Raw genomic sequence first — 20,154 nt, 5'->3', positions numbered from 1 at the left:
TTTAGTAATTTATAGTCGTTTTTAAAAATTCAAAACATAACATATAAGAAAAAATCTAATTATTTTTATTATATGCTTAAGGTGATTGTTTAATTTATTTTAATAGTATAAAATTAAACAAAAAAGAGAGAGGTTAGAATTTTTTTTAATCAATGTATTATTCATAATCATTAATTGTCATATATATATTAATCATATTAGATAATTTCGTATCTTTTATTTAAGGAAAGAAAAAATATTCTTTTATACACTGTTAATTAATTTGATAGTTAATTTAATAAAAAGCATAGTATATTTTATATGCACTAACTTATTTTTCTAACAATTCTAATAATCATTCTCGCGATGACACGTGGCTACGAAAACATGTTGTAATGCTCCTAGATTAATATTGAGGAGATTTTCTTTCGACTTTCTTTTTCTTAAATCATACTAGATTACTCGGTCATATGTTGGGCCCCAATATGAAACCGCGTACGTGTTTTATAAAATAGTCACAGCTTAGGTCTTCCCTTCAGTCTTTTTTTTATGTTTGTTTGGTAAAAGGTACTGATTATAATAAATTAGATGGTACAACGATTTTGATCAAATCCTTTTTCTTTTATTATTTTTTGTTTTGAAAATCGTGAAAATTCAAAAGGCTTTTAAATACGAAAGACTAATCTTACGACGCTTTCCTTCCGGATACACAACTAATCCATCAAATATGGTATGGTTAGGTGACAAAAAAAAAAATCAAACCCAACGCAAAAATTCCTGCTGAAAACTTTTTAACGTAACTAAGCCAAAACTACTTAGTTAATTTGATCAAATCCTTACAAATAAAAATAAGACACATACCAACCCCTTCTGAGAAATTAGTTGATTCCTGTCCGAAATTAAGATAATATACTTCAAATATTCAATAGGCATCGCTGAACCAAATTTTCAGAAAAAAATGGTCAAAGTTCTGCAGAAGTTTTGATGCTATAGCCGGTTGTAGTGATGGTACCTCAACCACCTTGTATTTTAATGTGGTTAATATGACCTTAAGCAAAAGAAAACGTGTCTTGCCCAAAAAACGTGTTTAAACCGCATAGTTTTTTACTGGGATTAGTTATGATACTTGATCCACGAAACCCTCTTGCATGATATGTGAATGCAAAATGCACACTAGCTCTTCTTTAGGTCAAGTTGGCCGAATAATGTATTCATGCACAAAGTGACAGTGCACCTGCTTTTAAGAAAGCATTACAAACAAACAAGTCATAATAATTGTTAATAATATAGAATAAATAATAATCAGTAGGTAATTTATATTTTAACTTTTAATGTAACCCCTGAAAAAGTGAAAAGGAGTATCGGTCAATAAATATTCATAATCCCATATGTACTTTCATATATGGCTCTCTCACTCACAGCTCTCCTCTAGCCTAAGAGTAACACAACCCTCAAGATTCAGGTCTCTCTCTCTCTCTCTCTCTCTCTCTCTCTCTCTCTCTTATTACGAGTTTTCTTATGATATTCCTGTTTTAAGCATGCAAGTACTGACAAATTTTTTTTCTTAAACAATATTTCGGTAGAATAGTACCTACCAAGGGTATTAACTTCTCTTTTGATTTGTGATAAGTACAAAAAAACAGAGTTTATGCAATTCTGTTTATTGTATTTCTTTACCAAGTACACATCATGTTGTTTCTTGTTTGTTATAAGTTTTTGAATGAAAATAAAAATCTCAATTCATCAGGTTTTCGTTGAAGTTAGAAGATGGCCACCATGTCTGAAAAACTGGAAGCCGCGGGTGGTGACAAGGGAAATCCTTTTGACGATGGTATTTTTGACGGGGTGAAGAGAATAATTGTCGGAAAATCCCTCCTAAGTGTTTCTTATATCAAGATCGAGTACGACAAGGATGGAGATACTGAAAGCAAAGAACATGGGCAGTTTACTCGGAAACATAAAGAGGTTATAAACTTTCACTATGTGTATTCTTCAATATGTTCTTATTAAATATCATACCTTTATCGCCTCGTACATTTGTTGTTTCTAATGGAAAATGGGGTATCCAGTTCGCGTTGGATTATCCGGATGAGTATATCACAGCTGTTGGTGGAACCCACCAATTTGATATCAAGCATAAAACAACGCTGATCAGATCTTTATTCTTCAAAACCTCCCATGGAAGGACATCTGACACATTCGGTCATAAGAAGATTCCTCTGATACCATCATTAGTATCATCTGCAATATCATCTGCAGTAGCACCTGTAGTATCATATGAGACAGATTTCATGTTTGAGAGCAAAAACGGAGGAAAGCTTCTTGGATTCCATGGACGCGCTGGTCCCCTTCTTAATGCCATTGGACCTCACTTCTTCGCTTTCAATTATCCTCTTACGCACTTTAACCTTGAAGGTGGGAATGAAGGGAATGCTTGGGACGATGGTGCTTTTGACGGTGTTAGAAAAGTAGTCGTTGGACGACGTGGTAAGTTTGTTAGTTACGTTAGGTTTGAGTATGCCAAAGGCGAAAGAACTGTACCGCATAGTCATGGGGAGAGAGATGAAGCTCCAAAAGAGGTAACTAATCTTGATATTCAATATATATGCTATCTCGTGATATTATGAAAAGTTTGAATGAAATGTAGCATCTTGTTGCAGTTTGTGGTGGGTTATCCTAATGAGCATATTACGTTAGTGGAGGGAACTATCGATGGCAAGCTTACGTCGCTTAAGTTTACGACATCAAAAGGAAGAACCTCCCCTGCTTTTGGGAATGAGGATGGTAGTAAATTTGTTTTTGAGAAGACAGGTTTCAAGCTTGTCGGGTTTTGTGGTCGGTCCAGTAATGTTATTAATGCCCTCGGTGCACATTTTGCCCCGTTCCCTGCTCCCGTTCCAGCTCCAGCTCCAGTTCCAGCTCCAGCTCCAGCCTCTTCTACCAACAAAAGAGAGGCTCTAGGAGGAAAGGGTACTGGAGAAACATTCGATGACGGTGCTTATGATAATGTAAGAAAAGTTTATGTTGGCCAAGTAGATTCCAATGTAGCTTACCTCAAGTTCGAATACGAAAAAGATGGTAAAAGAGAGATACGCGAGCACGGAAAGAAGACAGGGTCAGGAACAGAAGTGTTCGAGGTTCGAAAAGACGATTACATCACATCTGTAAAAGTTTACTACGGTAAACACACCGGAGTTATAACATCTGTTACATTCAAGACGTTCAAGGGCATAACCTCTCCCTCCTTTGGAAAGACCTCATCGAATATGTTCTTCCTCGAAGGCGGCAAAATCACCGGGTTCTATGGAAGTTCCGGCGATGTTATTCATTCTCTCGGAGCTTATGTTTTTCGTTCTAAGCGGATGTTGCGTGGCAAGTGGATCCAGGTACGTACATATCCCCGTATATTAATCGAGTATCTTTTAAAAAGTTATAACCTGTATCTAGTAAAAATTAAAAAAAATTTCATCCTATATGGCACTTGTGTATGCCTTCTAAATCTTATTTCAAAAAATTCTAAATCACCTTTATATAAACTATAGTCTAAAAATTATACTCTTTAGCAAAATAATATTTCGTAGATTATAATTGGTTTCATATATCAAATCTTTATTGCTTTGCAGGCTTTCCTTAAATAAAACCTATGGAATTACCTAATGTGATTAAAATATATATATAGCAATTAATGATTTTACACAATAACAATTTGTATACTTTTTATCATTTTTGTTTATTTCTTTTTTTTATTAAAATAAATTACATAATTACATTAATCATATAATAAAAATATAGATTTTTTTGTATATGTTGTATTTTGAATTTTTCAAAACGAGTATAAATTACTAAAACTGTTAAAAGTCTCACAAAAATTTTTATGATCAAGGTTTAAATTTTTTTCTATATTAAGATACAATGATTATAAGACCATATGAAGAAATCATTTTATTTTAATAGGTTTTTATGTTAATATATATATATATATATATTTCATATCGTTTAAATTAAACTATACATCGTATGAAAATGTATACTTATATTTTGATATTTGCATTGAACATATATTCAAAAGTTAATATTTTAATTTTGAAATTTTCATTATTTTTTAAATGATTATAAATTATTCAAATTATCCCACATTAAAAAAAAATTCGTTGGTGTAAAATTTTGTTACACAAATTTGCAAATAATCATAAAATCATATTAGTAGAAACGTCATTTAATCCATATTAAAAGTGTACTGTATATATATGTTAATATCATTTAAATTTAATTATATATCATATACAATAAATAAGATTGATTGTTTTGATTTATTTACCCTAAAATGATTGCGAATAAACAAGAGTGATAGTTTGATTTATATGCACACGCCTATTTATTACATAATAGTAACTGATTTCTTAGTTATTTAATATATATACTTATTATTTTATTATTTCATAATAGGCAGAAAAAACATAAAATAAATAATAAATATAAAATATTTATTCTGCAAAAAGTGTAGATCTTAACCTAAGTATGTATCTTTTTAATTATTTTAAATCATAAGTATTTTCTAAATCTCAGGTCAAAACAAACAAACGAAATGAGAATAAACTTCAAAATTAATATTTATATCGAACAATAACTAAAATCAAAAAGAAAAAAATATTGAAGATATATAGGATTGACACATGAACGTAAACTTCTCATAACCATAATTAATTTTTAAATTACTAAATCATGATATAATACTAAGCTGACATATTTTCATTGTAATCAAATAGATCCAAGATTTTTCGACCTAAACGTTAGGTTCTTATGCGGTAAATGATTTTTGACATATTTTTTTTTAAATGAGATCAACTTATCAATAAACAAATTATGTAATTAACAAAAAATTAAAAAATATTGTTTAAATACAAAAATATTAATTCAATCAAGAATATAAAATTATTTTTCCGTATAATACTTTTTAAATAATTTTTATATAAATTTATCATGCACAAGGCATAGATTTCATCCTAGTATATATATATATATAAAGGAGAACATGCTCTCTTCTCTTCTTGTGCTGCCACCTAGATAAATAGGGACACCACATGATGCCACGTGTCATCTCCTTTGGTTTATTCATAATGTAAATGGGCTCCCCCCCTAAGCTTTTAATTTAGTCAAGTTTTGGACCCGAACTTGAAGCAACTCAACTTTTACTTTCGTAATCCTTTCGGTAACTCAACTTGCGACCGCCTCCCAATTAAATGCCATTGTAAGCTGATGACCAGCATTTATTCCAGTTATTAATCTTCGCATTTATTCTTACTAATAACAGAATCCGCACAACGTTTCAATGCCCCACCTCCTGTTTAGCGACTACGAAAACTATCACCTAATCACCTATAGATAAGCAGCTCTGGTTTGATGTTTTTCACCTCTACATTCTCCTCTTCTTTTCCCCATGCTTTCAAACACTTCAAAGCCGGGCGTTAATCGTGGAGCTTCTCGACAGGATTGTCGTTTTCCTCGAAGAATCATTGAAGATGATTCATCTCTTCCCACTTCTCTCCGGTTTTATGTTCGGAGTAACTTGCTGCCTTCTGTGCCTCCTCCTCTGAGAATTGCGACGCTAAAGACATCACACTGTTTCGTTTCTTGGCGGCTTCATTATAGCAAGAGTTTGAGCAACAACCGATTAAGTTATAATGAACTTGATGGGCTGAGTTTTTGTGGCCAAATATGTTTTATAATATTTTTTTCAGAACGAGCATGATTATTGAAAAATTATTAAGGTGAAATTTTTACCGGAATATAAGAACCCGTTTCTTAATTTTTAAGTAAAAAAGCTAAGAACCGATCTTAAATAAGAGTTTTAAGAGTCTTAATTTTTTTAGTTAAAATTTAAGAAACATGTTCTTATATTCCGCTAAGGATTTCACTCTAAGAACCTCCAATAATCATGCTCTAAAGCACCCAAAAAAGTTTTAAGTATTTTAATACTTTTTACTAATACTTATTAATTATTGGATTCTGACGGAAAACTGTAATTTACATACACATGTAAATGGGATTGACACATAGGCTTACACAACAGAAGGCCGACATGTCACTTGTCACATGTGCGACAATGTAATTCAAAACTTCAAATCCGTCTAATTTTTTAATTTTGTAGTCTTACAATCTAACTATCAAAATAGTATGATCGTCTTATGAATCTTGATTACAACACTAAACAATATAAGAAAAGAAAACCTCGCTAAGTTTTAATAAAAAGACTAAAATGTTATTAAAACATATCTTCCTTTTTGGTTCCGAGGAAAAAAAAATTGAAATAGCTATCTGATTAGGAACAAAAAAATTGATAAAGGTGGGTTTGATTGAAGACTTTACGTGGTAGCTAACTAAAAAATAATAATATAAATCAACAATATATATTTATATACACTAAAATAATTTATGTTTTCAATTAACCATTTCATAAAATGATGTATCAAAAATTACTAAACAAAGTTTAACATAATCTTGATAAAATCTATACACATAAAGCTCGCTAAGTTCTCATGAAGTATAAGTAATTTTTTAATAAAGAGTTAAATGGTATTAAAACATATTTTTATTCTTTGCTTCTTAAGAAAAAGAATTTGGAATAGCTATGTGATTAGGATCAAAAAAATGATAAAAGGTGGATTGGTTGGAAGACTTTACGTGGTAATTAATTAAAGAAAGAAATAGTATAAAACAATAATGATACAGAAATTAACACATAGCATATTTATTATCTCACCTGAAGCATAACCGGCGTCATCTCACCTCCCCCACCCGTATTCAGGTCACGATGTAACTTATTTCAATAATGACTCATAATCTAACTTCAAAAAATAATAAAAAGATGATAAGAAATCTCAAAAAAACGCATAGTATTTAATTGTAACTTTTAGTATTTGAATTACATATATAATTGTAATTTTTGTATTATAATTATAATTTGAAGTATTTAAACCGCCATTAGTTGTATGTATGCTATTCGCTCATTGAAAAATAATTTCAATGAATTAAAGAAAAAAACTTATAAGAACGAAATTGTAATCCATTCCTTTGATACTAAGATAAAACATAATTTATAATAAATAACAAAATATACAAGTGAAAATTAAGATCTAGTTAAATTAAATTAAGCTAAATATTTTATAATATTCATTAAAATTGATAATATATTTATGTAATTCTTTCATATGACAACCCGCCCGTAGGGCGATATATGTAGTAGAGATGGACATACGATTAAATATCTCTGTTTGGTTCATATTTATTAGAGGAATTTATTGTTTAATATCTCAAAATAAGTATCTCAACAATTTAATACTATTATTTTAATATATTTTGGTTACATAACTAAATTTTAGAACTGTTACAAAAAATAAATCAATATGGATGGACAATAAGTAGACATGTGGTATTAGAGGTTCTAATGAAGTTCACATGAAGTCTCATTTGAACGCTCCATCTCACACTCCTATTTTTTTCAATTTTTATATTTATTTTAATAGTGAGTTGTTCTTAGACCTAGTATGTGTACATTTGAGAGATTTTTTAATTAAATCTCTATAATATAATGGTGAAAAACTATGGTGAGAGATTCCAAATTTCGGATGGCCTAATATGTATGCTCGAATTTCTACGAGAAATTTACTCAGTTAATTTAACATGATGACAAAAAAAAAACAATTTAACATAGTTCAGACTTCGTTTTATGGGATGTACGGCTTTGAACTCAGAATCTCTTAAATCATTTTCTATAAAAAAAAACAATTTATTCTGAAACATGTGTAACTATTATCTTTAGGTGAAACAAATAGGCAAGGATCTTGAACCTGGACCAAGATGCTCGCATGCTATAGCAATGGTTGGAGACAAAATGTACTCTTTTGGAGGAGAGCTAACGCCAAATTTCTCCATTGATAAAGACATGTACGTCTTCGATTTCAACACTCGCGCGTGGTCAATCGCTCCTCAGAACGGCGACGTTCCAGAACTCGCTTGCTTAGGCGTTTGCATGGTAGCCATCGAAACTACACTCTACGTCTTTGGTGGCCGCGACAGCAACCGCGATTACAACGGTTTCTATTCTTACGACACCGTTAAGAGCGAGTGGAAACTAATAACTCCTGTTGATAAAGGACCGACACCGCGTAGCTTCTTCTCGATGGCTGCTGATGATGAAAACGTATATGTCTTTGGTGGAGTGAGTAAAACGGTACGTCTGAACACACTTCATGCATACAACATCGTTGATCAGAAGTGGACTGAGCTTCCCAATCCTGGAGACTCTAGAGTACCGAGAGGTGGAGCGGGGCTTGCCGTTGTGCAAGGGAAGATTTGGGTTGTCTATGGATTTTGTGGTGATGAAATGGACGATGTTCATTGCTTCGATCCAGTTGAAAGTAACTGGACTAAAGTGGAAACGAGCGGTGAAAAGCCGTGGGCGAGAAGTGTGTTCGCGCTAGCGGTCGTGGGGAAATATATAATTATATCGGGAGGTGAGATTGAGATGGACCCACAGGCTCATTTGGGTCCAGGGAAATTGGACAGCGGGGCTTTTGTGTTGGACACTGAGAGTTTGTTGTGGGAGAAACTCGAGGAAGGTCATAGCCCGCGTGGATGGTGTGCATCCACGACTGCGTCACTGGATGCGAAACAAGGGCTGTTGATGTATGGAGGGAAGTCTCCGACCAACGGTCGTTATGATGACATCTTTTTCTATGGTGTAGACTCTGCTTAAGAGCATAATTATCCCATGAAACCCACTTGGGTTTCTTAATGATTATTTAGTTATATAAATGTACTTAAGTGGACTTAAAAACACTAGTTAAGAAATTCTCATTTTGAGTGGTTTTTTTTTTTTTTGTAACAACAGTAACTAAACTATGATAAGAAATCTACCGGCTCGGAAAACCAAACCGGTGGGATAGAATCAACATAAAGCACAACTGAAGGGGAACTCCGAGCACCTCGTGCAAGCTTGTCTGCCACTAGATTAGTTGCTCTTGGTATATGTTGAATCTTGAAGGAAGGGAAGAAACACTTACTGCGTCGAAACTCTTCCATATGTGTAGCAAAAGCTGGTCATTCGTCTAGTGAGGACACCATCTTCACCAATTGAAAACAGTCTGTTACAAAAACTACGTCTGAAAAATCAAGGGTCTTCATGCACTTTATAGCCCATATCAAGGCTTCACATTCGGCATGTAGAGCTGATAAGCTTCTTCGGAGATTCATCGCCCCCATCATCTTCTCTTCTGATCCTACTTCTCTGCAGAACCATCCCTGCCCCGTGAATTTGTCATTCTCCTTCCAGGCACCATCTATAAAACAGATTTTTGACTGTCCCGATGCTTTCCTTTCAAAGTTTTGTGGGCACAAAACTTGTCTTTATGGAATTGTAGTCTGAGCCTCCGCCCATACCTCGCTCTCCACTTCCGCATATCTAAGTATTTCCTGAGGATTTCCATCCCTATCACTGAAAACTTTATTATTTCTATTTTTCCAAATGTACCACATAATCCATGGAAAGTTACTAAAATCATGCTCTTTTGGCAATCTCCAGAAGAGATAATCCATATTGGTAAATACCGAATTCGTTGGGAAAACACCAGGGGCTGAAGGGATTTTTTATAAAGCCCAAGTTTGCAGAGTTAGAGGACATTCAAATAAAGCATGATTAACTGACTCTTCTTCTGTACCACAAATACTACATCGGGTATCACAATTAATCCCCCGTGACCTTAAATTTTTTGCAACCGATATAGTACATGAGAGAACTTGCCAAACAAAATGTCTCAATTTCGGAGGACATTTAAGTTTCCAGCAAAAAGCCAAAAGTGGTTTGATATTCGGACCATAAGGAACTAAATCATGTGCCTTATCTGGAAATAATGATTCAACCCTATATCCAGACTTAACAGTATATTTTCCTGACTCTGTGAATGACCACCCATAAGAATCCTTCCTATCGTTCCGGCTTATAGCCAGGCCTCTAATAATCTTAACATTATCCGGATGTATGTATGCATTGAGCAAATACACATTCCAAGACTTAGTCAACGGATCGATGAGATGATCCACCTTCAAAGAAGGATTTAAAAATTGGGGTAGCGTTTTTGGTTTAGCTGACCTCGGGCGAGGAGCAGGAATCCACGGATCATTCCATACAGAGATAGTTTGTCATGTTCCTACTCTTTTGATTAGCCATTTATTAACCAGAGATTTAGCTGAGCAGATACTTCTCCAACCATAGGAAGGTGAATAAGATCTGTGAGGATCCAATGGATCAGTATTCTGAAAATATCGACCTTTAAATACCTTTGAAAACAAACAGTCTGGTTTATCTATCAACCGCCATAATTGCTTCGCCAATAAGGCCGTATTAAAATCTTGATGATCGCGAAAGCTAAGACCTCCCTTCTCCTTAGATTTACATACTTTATCCCAGGAGAACCAATGTATACCTCTTTTATTGTTGCCACTGCCCCACCAAAAGTGAGAAATAGCCCCTGTAATTTTCTTTATAAATGTCTTTGGTAATCTATAACAAGACATAGTATGATTTGGCATTGTCGACACCACTGAATTTATCATCACCTCTTTTCCGCCCTTAGTTAGGAACCGGACAGTCCAACTGTTCACCTTATTATTAACTCTTTCATTAAAAAAAACCAAAAATTTGTGTTTTAGATCCACCCAAACTTTCTGGTATTCCCAAATAATTTCCCATACCACCCAATTTAGTTATGCCAAGTTTATTTTGAATTTCCACCCGTTGTGACTCTGGTACCTCATGACCAAATTGCAAAGATGATTTATCAAAATTTATTAGTTGGCCCGACACAGCTTCATAGTCTTTGAGGAGCTTGAGGATAACATCACATTCAATCACATTCGCCTTGCAGAAAAAACAAACTATCATCCGCAAAGAGCAAATGTGAGACCGCAGGTCCTCCTCGCGATATTTTAAGTCCTGTTAACCTTTTCTCTCTCTCCTCTTTCCTAATATTTGTAATAAGAGCTTCTGTACATAAAATAAATAAATACGGAGATAGGGGATCCCCTTGTGTCAAACCCCTCTTTGGAATAATGCTTCCCTTAGGTTTACCGTTAAGTAAGACCATATAAGTAACCGAAGAAATGCATGTCATCACCCTGGCTACCCAGACCGAACAAAAACCCATTTTCAATAATAACCGCTCCATAAAGGACCATTCTACCCTGTCATAAGCTTTACTCATATATGTTTTATTGCCATAAATTTTTCTTTACATGCATTATTTGTTCGCAGTCCATGAAACATCTCCTGAGCAGTAAAAATATTATCCGAAATTATCCTTCCTGAGACAAAGGCCGATTGGGTTTCTGATATAAGGTTTGGCAGTAAAACTTACAATCGCTGACACAAAACCTTGAATATAATTTTATAGCCGACATTACAGAGGCTAATAGGCCTCAACTCCGTCATCCTATTTTGCCTTACTGTTTTAGGAATAAGGCAAATATTTGTCATATTTAGCCGATCATCAAAACTTCCCGAGCTAAGGAAGTCATTAACCATATTAACCACATCCATCTTAATTACTGACCAAGACTGTTGATAAAATAAGGCCGTCAACCCATCTGGGCCAGGAGATTTTTCAGGATGCATCATGAATAGAGCCGTTCTGACTTCCCCCTCTGAAGCCAGAGCTGTGAGCCTACTATTCTGTACAGCTGTTACCAGCTGGGGAACTTCCGCTAGAAAACTATCAAACTCCGAAGGTGAGGTAGAGTGGAACAAATCCTTGAAATATTTCATCGCCACTCCCTCAATGTCAGCTTCAGAGTTAATCCAATCCCCATCCTCATTGTATAAACCAATAATTCTATTCTGTATTCGTCTCTGTTTGGTCAAAGCATGATAAAATTTTGTGTTTCTATCTCCACATGTATGCCACAAAGTCCTACTCTTTTGTTCCCAGTATAATTCCTCATCTCGATATGCTTCTTTTAATTTCCGGGAGACTTCGACCACCTCTTCATAAGGTTTCGTCATATCGTTTTGAACTTCCTCCAGAGCCTTCTGTAGGGTATCTATTTTCTCTTTCCCATAAGATGGATTATCCTTTCTCCAAACCGAAATCTCATGCCGACAATTATGGATCTTATCTACTATACTCTTTTTCCCTCCACCTCTCTGTGACACCCACCCACGTTCAATAGATTCCATCAATCCATCCTGCCCAATCCATCTCTTATCAAACCTAAATTGCTGCCGAAATTTTAGAACTTTATCTTCTATTGAAGCCACAATCGGCCTATGATCAGAGCTAATCATGCCCAAATATTCAACAAAAGAGCAAGGAAATAGATTATGCCACTCATTATTTGCCAATGATCTATCCAAACGACACTTAACATCATGTCCAGCTCTTCGTCCGCTCCAAGAAAGAGTATTTCCAAGACTTGGAAATTCCATCAGACCGCAATTTTCTATCATATTGTTGAATTGTATAAACGTATCCGCATGTCTAAGAGCTCCTCCCTGTTTCTCATGATTACCCGTAATTTCATTTAAGTCGCCAATAATAAACCAGGGTTCATCCCTTGAAATCCCTAATCTTGTAAGCCTCTCCCAGACTTGATCTTTTAGATTTTGATTTGGTTCACCGTAAACAAATGAAAGAAAAATGCGCTTTCCTTTATATTCTGTCTCGACATCTATAATTCTATTGTTCGAGGAAATAATATTGACCTTAAGTAGAATCATAGAATAAAACCAGACCACTACTTCTCCCAATAGGATCAACCGTATGAAGATGAGAATACCCGAAATGAAATTGAAAAGACTGCACAAATTCGAATTTATGTTTAGTTTCTGGAAGAAAAAGAAAAGCTGGTCTATGTTTCCCCCAAATTTCTCTCAAATAACTAATAGTCCATTTGCTGCCCATGCCTCGACAATTCCAACTTAAGATTTTCATTTATCCGAGCGCTTAAAGAACATAGCCACCACCTCAGCCGTTAAAGATTGGCAAAGGGGCATCATATAATCACCGAAATTCCAAACATTCAGAAAAATAATAACAAACCATATACATTGCAAAAACATCTGAGACCAAACACCCAGCATAGAGAGAGACCCCAAAATTTCTACATCATTGGAAACAAATGGTCCAAAATCCAGAAAAAGAAAACAATGCATGCCCATCACCCAACATATCTTATCTTTGGAAGACCGAATCTCCACACAAAGATCATAGAAATGTTTTATTTTTACAGAAGCTGTAACTCTGCAAACAAGGATATAAGCCGACAGAGTCTTCCGATCATCAAGGCACTTGATTTGCATCTGCAAATTTTTTAAATCCCTTCGCCAGAGCACAACCGAAATGTAATGCTTGGCGTAATTTAAGTTGTCCTTTCTCAGGTCATAACTGCCATAAATACTCCACTCCATAGACTGATGTCCCATATATGGATTCGTATATGTTTTACAGAAGCTATGCAGTGCCATATCTTCCATACGCTTCCTAAGGTGCCAACCTCCATCTGCAAGGTAAGCACCAGGACAGTACGAAGTAGTAAACCACCAATGGATCCATATAGATAAAAAGACACAGTGACACATATCAAGCAAAATCCCATCACTGCTCAGGCACACCCCAAACCTCCAAGAGAAACAAAACAAATGATAATCTCCTAGAAGTGATCTATTCTTTGCGCAGCTCAATACCAGCCAAAACACAGTACACCAATTAAAAGATTCCATCACAGCCTTAAAAGGTTGAAAAACCTTAACAATTTCAATAAACTCTGTGGCAAAAAGCCTTATCCAGCAGCTCCAACTAGACCCACTGACACCAAACCAAACCCACCACTATTGTTCACACTTATAGTGTAAAATAAGAAAAAGTAACCACGCATACTTCATCTCTCTAGTAATATAGCACCAATGATCACCTGAGAGCCCCATAGGCCATGATACCAGTGCCCTATGCTCAGTGTGACTCTTTGCCATATAAATATATATTCCTCCACAGCTAACCAAGCGCATCTGTCCCTGAAAAAAACTCTTCCACCGCAACTCAAAACTACACAAAAGACCCGCAAAAAAAGAATCATCAGGACAATACAAACAAGTGCACTGCCAGCGTATCAAAAGAGGTAGAAAATCACAATAACACATATCAATCTGAATCCCACCATTACTCAGACACACCATAAGAAGCCAGAGGAAACAAACCACCTGATATTCAACTGGAGAAAGCATGTTCTTTATACAGCTCAAGACCAGCCAGTACCCATTGCGCCAATTCAAATGTTTCATTACAATCTGGAGAAGTTGATGTTCCTTAATAATCTCAATAAATATCGTGATGGCAAAATGCCTTGTCCAGAAGAGAAACATTCCGTTACACTGCAAAAATAGAACGCTCCAAATAGACCCATTAACACAACTCCATAGCCACCAACATTGTTCTAAATTATATTTTAAAACAGAATGATGAAACCCAACATACCTCGTTTCTCTATCAATATATTGCCGTCTACAACCTGAGAGCCCCATAAGCCAGAAAGACAGAGTCCTATGCTCAGCTTGACTCCTCGCCATATAAATATACATGTCCCCATAACTTACAAAAGACAAAGAATCCGTAGGAAAACCCATCCTTGATAACCCCGTAAAAGAAAAGCTATAGACCACTGAAGATAAATCCAATTTATTATTCCAACACCCTGAAGACTTCAGAGGAAAATCATAACAAGGAAACAAAAATGACACAACAATAAAATCATGGGAATTACTAACTCTTTCCCAACACTTATTCATTAAATGTTAAGACCTTAAAAACACTTTAGTTCTGATCAGGAACATGCTTAACCGGAGCCTTCTCTGGGGGTAGTGCATCCTTCTCCCCCACCTTGCTGCCCTTCTTAACAGTATGCTTCTTCCTTGGGGAGACGACACTCTGCACCAATCTCTTCTTAAGAGAGCCTCCCATAGCAGCTCCATTAACTTTCCCCTGCTTCTTCTTATTAGCACGTCCACGTTCCTTGCCTTCAGACTCAATCAAGACCTCCTGGGTTTCTGTCTCCATCAGTTGATCATCCTCCTCCACATCGAAATCAGCCTCTGCAAAAACCTCATCACCCACATGCTCTGAGCCATCCTGCTCCCCTGTCTCAGTAAGCGCTACATCACCAGTTAACTCTGAATCTATTTCTTCAGACAGACCCTCCATCTCCTCAATCTTCTCTCCCTCACTCTCCTCTTTATTAAGATCCATCTGCTTTATCAGCACCATGTCTTTCAGGGAGGAGTTTCTCCTTCAATGCCTTAGGGTCCTCCTCTCCCACACTTGCACCCGCTATACCACTCGCAACATCTGTACCACCCAATCCTTCCATAGCAGTTCCGGAGATGTTTCCTTCAAAGCTGAGAGCCTTACGAGCCGTGGAGTCTGATATCTGGTTTGTCTCTTCACTCTTGCCGCTCCTAAAGGCATCTAGCATAAGCTTTTGTTGCTCGTCCAAGTTTTGCCCCATCTCTTGAGTGTTGATGTTTTTTAAACCCCGTGTATCGATAGCGTACCTCATTGGAGCCTCTGATTGTGGGAACCTCCCAGTCTGCCTCAGATTCCTTAAGTAGCCCGTGTCTTGATCTCTGTACGACCTCTTAAACCCCGACTTACTATTGCCCTCATATTTGCTGTTATCAAAAGCAATACCCTTGCCCTTGTAGTCCCTATTTCTCGGGACTTGATGGCCTAGCCTTCGGTTATTCCCATTCGCATCACCACCAAGCTCTCTTCCTTGTGACTCCACTGCTCCCTTGTAGCTTAACATGGCTGGGTCCTGCTCCGGTTTTGGAGGTTGCACCTCAGTCTCCTCGTCAGTACTCTTCTTCACCGTCGGACAAGGAAACTGATCATGCCACAAACTCGAACAGATTCGACAAAACCCGTGCAGTTTCTCGTACCTTAAAGCGATGGTTGACTCATCACCACTGTGGAACTCTGCAGTAACCAAAAAGACCAGAGGCTTGATAGCGTCAATGATCACCCGAACCTTCCCTTCATCTATGTCAATATCATCATCTCCTCGGACCTCCCCCAGTGCCTCGCCTATGCTTTTGAAAGTTGGTACAGCCCAAAAGTGCAGAGGGACACCAATGACACGCACCCAAAATGTTATCTTGGAAGGATAGTTCTCCTCCATCACCGGTTCCCAACGAACAACAGACAGCATCCAGTTATCAAAGTGAAAGGGCTCCTTCTTCATCACCTCAACAATGTCTTCCTCCTGGTCAAAATCGAACTGAAAGCGTCCTAGGCCCAGATCCGCGCCCACCACTCTCTCATCGACATTCCAGATCTTTGGTAGATGGAACAGTAGCGCATTCATCTCCTGCTTGAAAGGATTCATGCATCTCCCAATCAACGTTTTTGAGTATTCAGTAATGAGAACTGAATTATCAAACTTTGGGATCGAGATCTTCAATCCCATACTTGGGGCCTGCACCTTTTTACCACCAGACTTAACCATCCACTGCCCCTGAGTCATAATTCTCCAAAAATAGAGAGAAAAGAAAAATGAGAATCTGATATCGGATTGTAAACAGAGCAAGCTGAGAAACTGAGAATGATGAAAACATAACACGCATTCTCTAGTATATATATGCCTTGAAACACAATCATAACGACTTCCAATGAAATCTTTAAAATAGAAACAGATATCCTTCCGCATAAATTACTGGATATGAGAATATTCTCTATTATCTGTACAATAGTACTAATATCCCCCTTCTGATATGTTATATCTTCAAAATTCCCAATCCAGATTCCTCTAAACTCAAAATGGTAAAGAGTATAACTAATTGGGAATCCAGAAAAATTCCAAAAAGCAAAACACATAAACATATATGAACAAAGTCCGTATCTCCTTTCTAATACTGAATCGATCAAGATTTTGCAGAATAATACCCTATTCAATCACTAGAGAAAATATGAGATCTGATTCAAAAAAATCCTTTTTCCCAGCTCAAACCAAGCGTACCTTGAGAGATCTATCAAATCAAACTGGCCATAAACTTTTCCACCACCTTCCTTGTCTAAATTTTGGAGCCCTCTATTCGTCTCCCCTTTCCTTATCCATAGATCTGGCACAATCACAATCAACCGAGGAACCCCTCCTTCCTTATGCCATGATTCGTCTTCATCAGAAAAGTCCAATCGGATCCTGTCCTTTTGTGCCCAAAAAACATTATTCCCCCTTGTGATTTCAATCCAAACTCCTCAGTAGAGCCATAAAATCCAATTTCCTCATCAATCTGAGCCTCCAATATTCCCAAAACAACATTGATCGATCCAATCTTCATGTCGCAGAAAAAGTCACAGTCGCCATCGCCGCCTGGCTTTTCATTACCAAACTAAACATTAATCATTTTGAGTGGTTCAATCGGAGTTTCTTAATTAAAAGTTCTTACAAAAAAATTTAAAATTTTTAGAAGAATTGAGGAAGATCACTTACTCAAGAGGAAGAAACATAAACAAGAAAACCTTACTTGATCGTCTCAATGCCAATGTCAATGCCATTCTTAGAAGACAAGAACACTCTTTTGGACCTGAAATACCAAGACAAGAACATGAGATAGAGAACACAAGGACAAGCATTTACATAATTATACAAGAACAAAAACTCGTGACTTCTCTTGCTTTGCATAAACTTGAGTTTCTTTGTCTCACATTTCACACAGAACAGATCACATAAACTTGAAACATACATAATGAAACTTGAAACATACATGTTGTTGGAAGATGAAGATGTTGTGTAAACCGAGTAACATAATAAAAGGTTACACAAACTTTCTTGGATCAGCCAATTAAGTTAATAAACCGAGTAACATAATAAAAGAGATGAGATGAGACTGGCTGAGAGTAGCCACAAGAACTGAATCTGAGCTTGTCGCATTTTCTCCTCGTGCTTGGCTTTGAGATTCAACTTCCTAACCTCATGTTCCTTCCGAATAGTGATTATCTGCACTAGATGCAACTTTATTAGCATGTGTGTTACTTAAAACCTGCCCAATGATTAAACATTCAAAGAAAATCATACCTGCCTATGCACATTGTTGAGTTCAACAACATTATGATCGATAAGTCTGTAACCATACCACACCACAAGCTTCATGATACAATAATGCAGGTGAACCAATCCCTCCACCTCAGATCACCAATACAGATGACTTCTAGAGATTTGATTGCGTTTTAATAATATACACACATAGAACAGAACGGGTCAACAAATTGAGAAATATAATAGCAGAGGAAACAAGCAAAAAACAAAACAAACCAGATATCAAACAAATGTAGATATTCACAGTCAACATACACTACATATTTGTATTGAAACCATGCTTTAGGGTCGATATTGTAACAAATACAGTCAAACTACTCAACCATTATTTCTACATGAATCAAAGGGCAACAATTAAGCACACTAATCCAGACGATAAAAGTGAGAAAGTTACATACTTACCAGAAGCTGATCTCCAAACTGAAGACATTGCCTGCCGGAGGAGGAGACGCCAGGAGGACTGATAGAGTCGTCGCACGTCGGAGAAGACGAGAACCGACGGACGAGACGCCGTGATGACCGAGAGAGTTGTCGAATAGGTGGAAGACGAGACAAGTCGGAGGAAACGCCATCAATACCGAGAGATTCGTCGATTGGTGGTGGATTTCGATCCTTCTTCTGACGGCGTAGATGAGAGAAGACGGAGGAGATGCGGTGAGCACCGAGAGAGTCGGCGGTGAGTTCCGCTCCTTCTTCTGACGGAGAAGACGGAGGAGACGTCGATTGGACCGACACAGTCCTCGTCCGTCGTTGGTCTGGATTCTTCTCCTCTGAGGTAGAATGCAAGAGCTCGAGAAACCGTGAGAAAAAGAAAGGAAGAGACAAAAGAAAAAGGAAAAAAAAAAAAAAAAACGAGATGCTGACACGTGGTTATAAAACTCCCATAAAAATCGGTTTCCAAACCACTCCATTAAGGATCGGTAATTCTCCTTTTCTTTTCTTTGATTTAATTAAATCACAAATTTTGTTTAAAACCCTCCACTTAGGATCTGCGATAATCATGTTCTAAGTCTGCTTCGGTATTGGTCATTTTAAAATTGTTGTATGTTGCATCATGGGATGGATCTCGTTTGTGAGAACTGGATTTGATATAACATGAGTGCGTAATCGAGAATTTTGCTTCTAAATAAGTTTACAATAAATCGTAACAACTTTTAATTTATTGGCTAATTTATCTATATATATATATATATATATATATATATATTCTATTATTTGCGAAGTGATTTTTTGCAACATAACTGATTAATATCAATATTATCCTTAATGAATTTCTTACAAAGTTTATTATATTATTAATAAAAAATATTATATTATAATATTAGACTTATCTGTTATATTAGATAATTAATCATAATTTAATATAATAAATTATCAAAAAATATATTTTAAAAAGCAAGATAATTTTAGATATATTGTGTTATTATCTGAAAGTAATAACTTCTATTACAGAATTTAAAAAAATTAAGATATAAACATTTTATAATTAAACAATAATCAAGGAAAAAAATTTCTATAAAATTTTTTTTTAATATGTGAGTATTTTGAAAATATCAACACAACAATAAGCATATATGTTTTGATAGATTTTTTTTTTGTCATATATAAGTAATTTTATGTTTAATTTAAATTTTTTAAGTACATAAATAATAATTTATCATATTGTCTTTTTTTAATTAATAAGATATAAACTAATATGTATTGATAAGAAGCTTATGTCTGCATGAGCGGGAAAAAACACTTTGTGTAATATTATTTAAGAAGTGAATTTCTTGATTTGTTATGTTTTCTATAACTTTTGGCTTAGTTAATGTTTTCTCATAAATATTTTTAAAATACTTATATATTTTTAAAATAACCCTTTTTGGAAACATGATAATTACAATATTTCATATATAACAAATATTTGATACTATCTTATTAATTATCATATAATAAAGAATTTTCCAAAATTTTAGGTGAGTCAATGATTTTATTAAATATTTCTAATAATATTTTTACATTAGATATTAACAAATTTCCATAATTTAATGAACT

General features: G+C 35.6%; 2 protein-coding genes across 7 annotated transcripts; one reads left to right on the top strand and one right to left on the bottom strand.

Annotated features, from left to right (window-relative positions):
• Positions 1-1,255: 1,255 nt before the first annotated feature.
• LOC106405381 (nitrile-specifier protein 2-like) lies at positions 1,256-8,835 on the top strand. Its single transcript, XM_013845938.3, has 5 exons — positions 1,256-1,441; positions 1,727-1,944; positions 2,049-2,558; positions 2,640-3,365; positions 7,799-8,835. Exons 2-5 carry the CDS (start codon positions 1,747-1,749, stop codon positions 8,732-8,734), a joined length of 2,370 nt encoding a protein of 789 aa, XP_013701392.1. The 5' UTR covers positions 1,256-1,441; positions 1,727-1,746; the 3' UTR covers positions 8,735-8,835.
• Positions 8,836-14,686: 5,851 nt separating this feature from the next.
• Positions 14,687-19,094, bottom strand: LOC106406866. 6 transcript variants are annotated; one of them, XM_048760456.1, is made up of 5 exons: positions 18,520-19,094; positions 18,097-18,229; positions 17,546-18,018; positions 17,038-17,391; positions 14,687-16,536 (listed from the first exon to the last, which is right to left on the bottom strand). In XM_048760456.1, exon 5 carries the CDS (start codon positions 16,525-16,527, stop codon positions 15,259-15,261), a length of 1,269 nt encoding a protein of 422 aa, XP_048616413.1. In that variant the 5' UTR covers positions 16,528-16,536; positions 17,038-17,391; positions 17,546-18,018; positions 18,097-18,229; positions 18,520-19,094; the 3' UTR covers positions 14,687-15,258. The 6 variants fall into 6 exon arrangements, with proteins under 6 accessions (XP_048616413.1, XP_048616411.1, XP_048616410.1 ...); XM_048760454.1 differs by having other exon boundaries at positions 14,687-17,395; positions 17,546-17,605; positions 17,786-18,018; positions 18,520-19,092; XM_048760453.1 differs by having other exon boundaries at positions 14,687-17,391; positions 17,546-17,605; positions 17,786-18,018; positions 18,520-19,092.
• Positions 19,095-20,154: the final 1,060 nt, after the last annotated feature.

Source organism: Brassica napus, chromosome C6 (genome assembly GCF_020379485.1).
Source record: "Brassica napus cultivar Da-Ae chromosome C6, Da-Ae, whole genome shotgun sequence".
NCBI classification, from domain to species: domain Eukaryota; kingdom Viridiplantae; phylum Streptophyta; class Magnoliopsida; order Brassicales; family Brassicaceae; genus Brassica; species Brassica napus.
The sequence above is the reverse complement of the archived record's forward strand: the minus strand, read 5'-3'. Positions and strand labels throughout refer to the sequence as shown.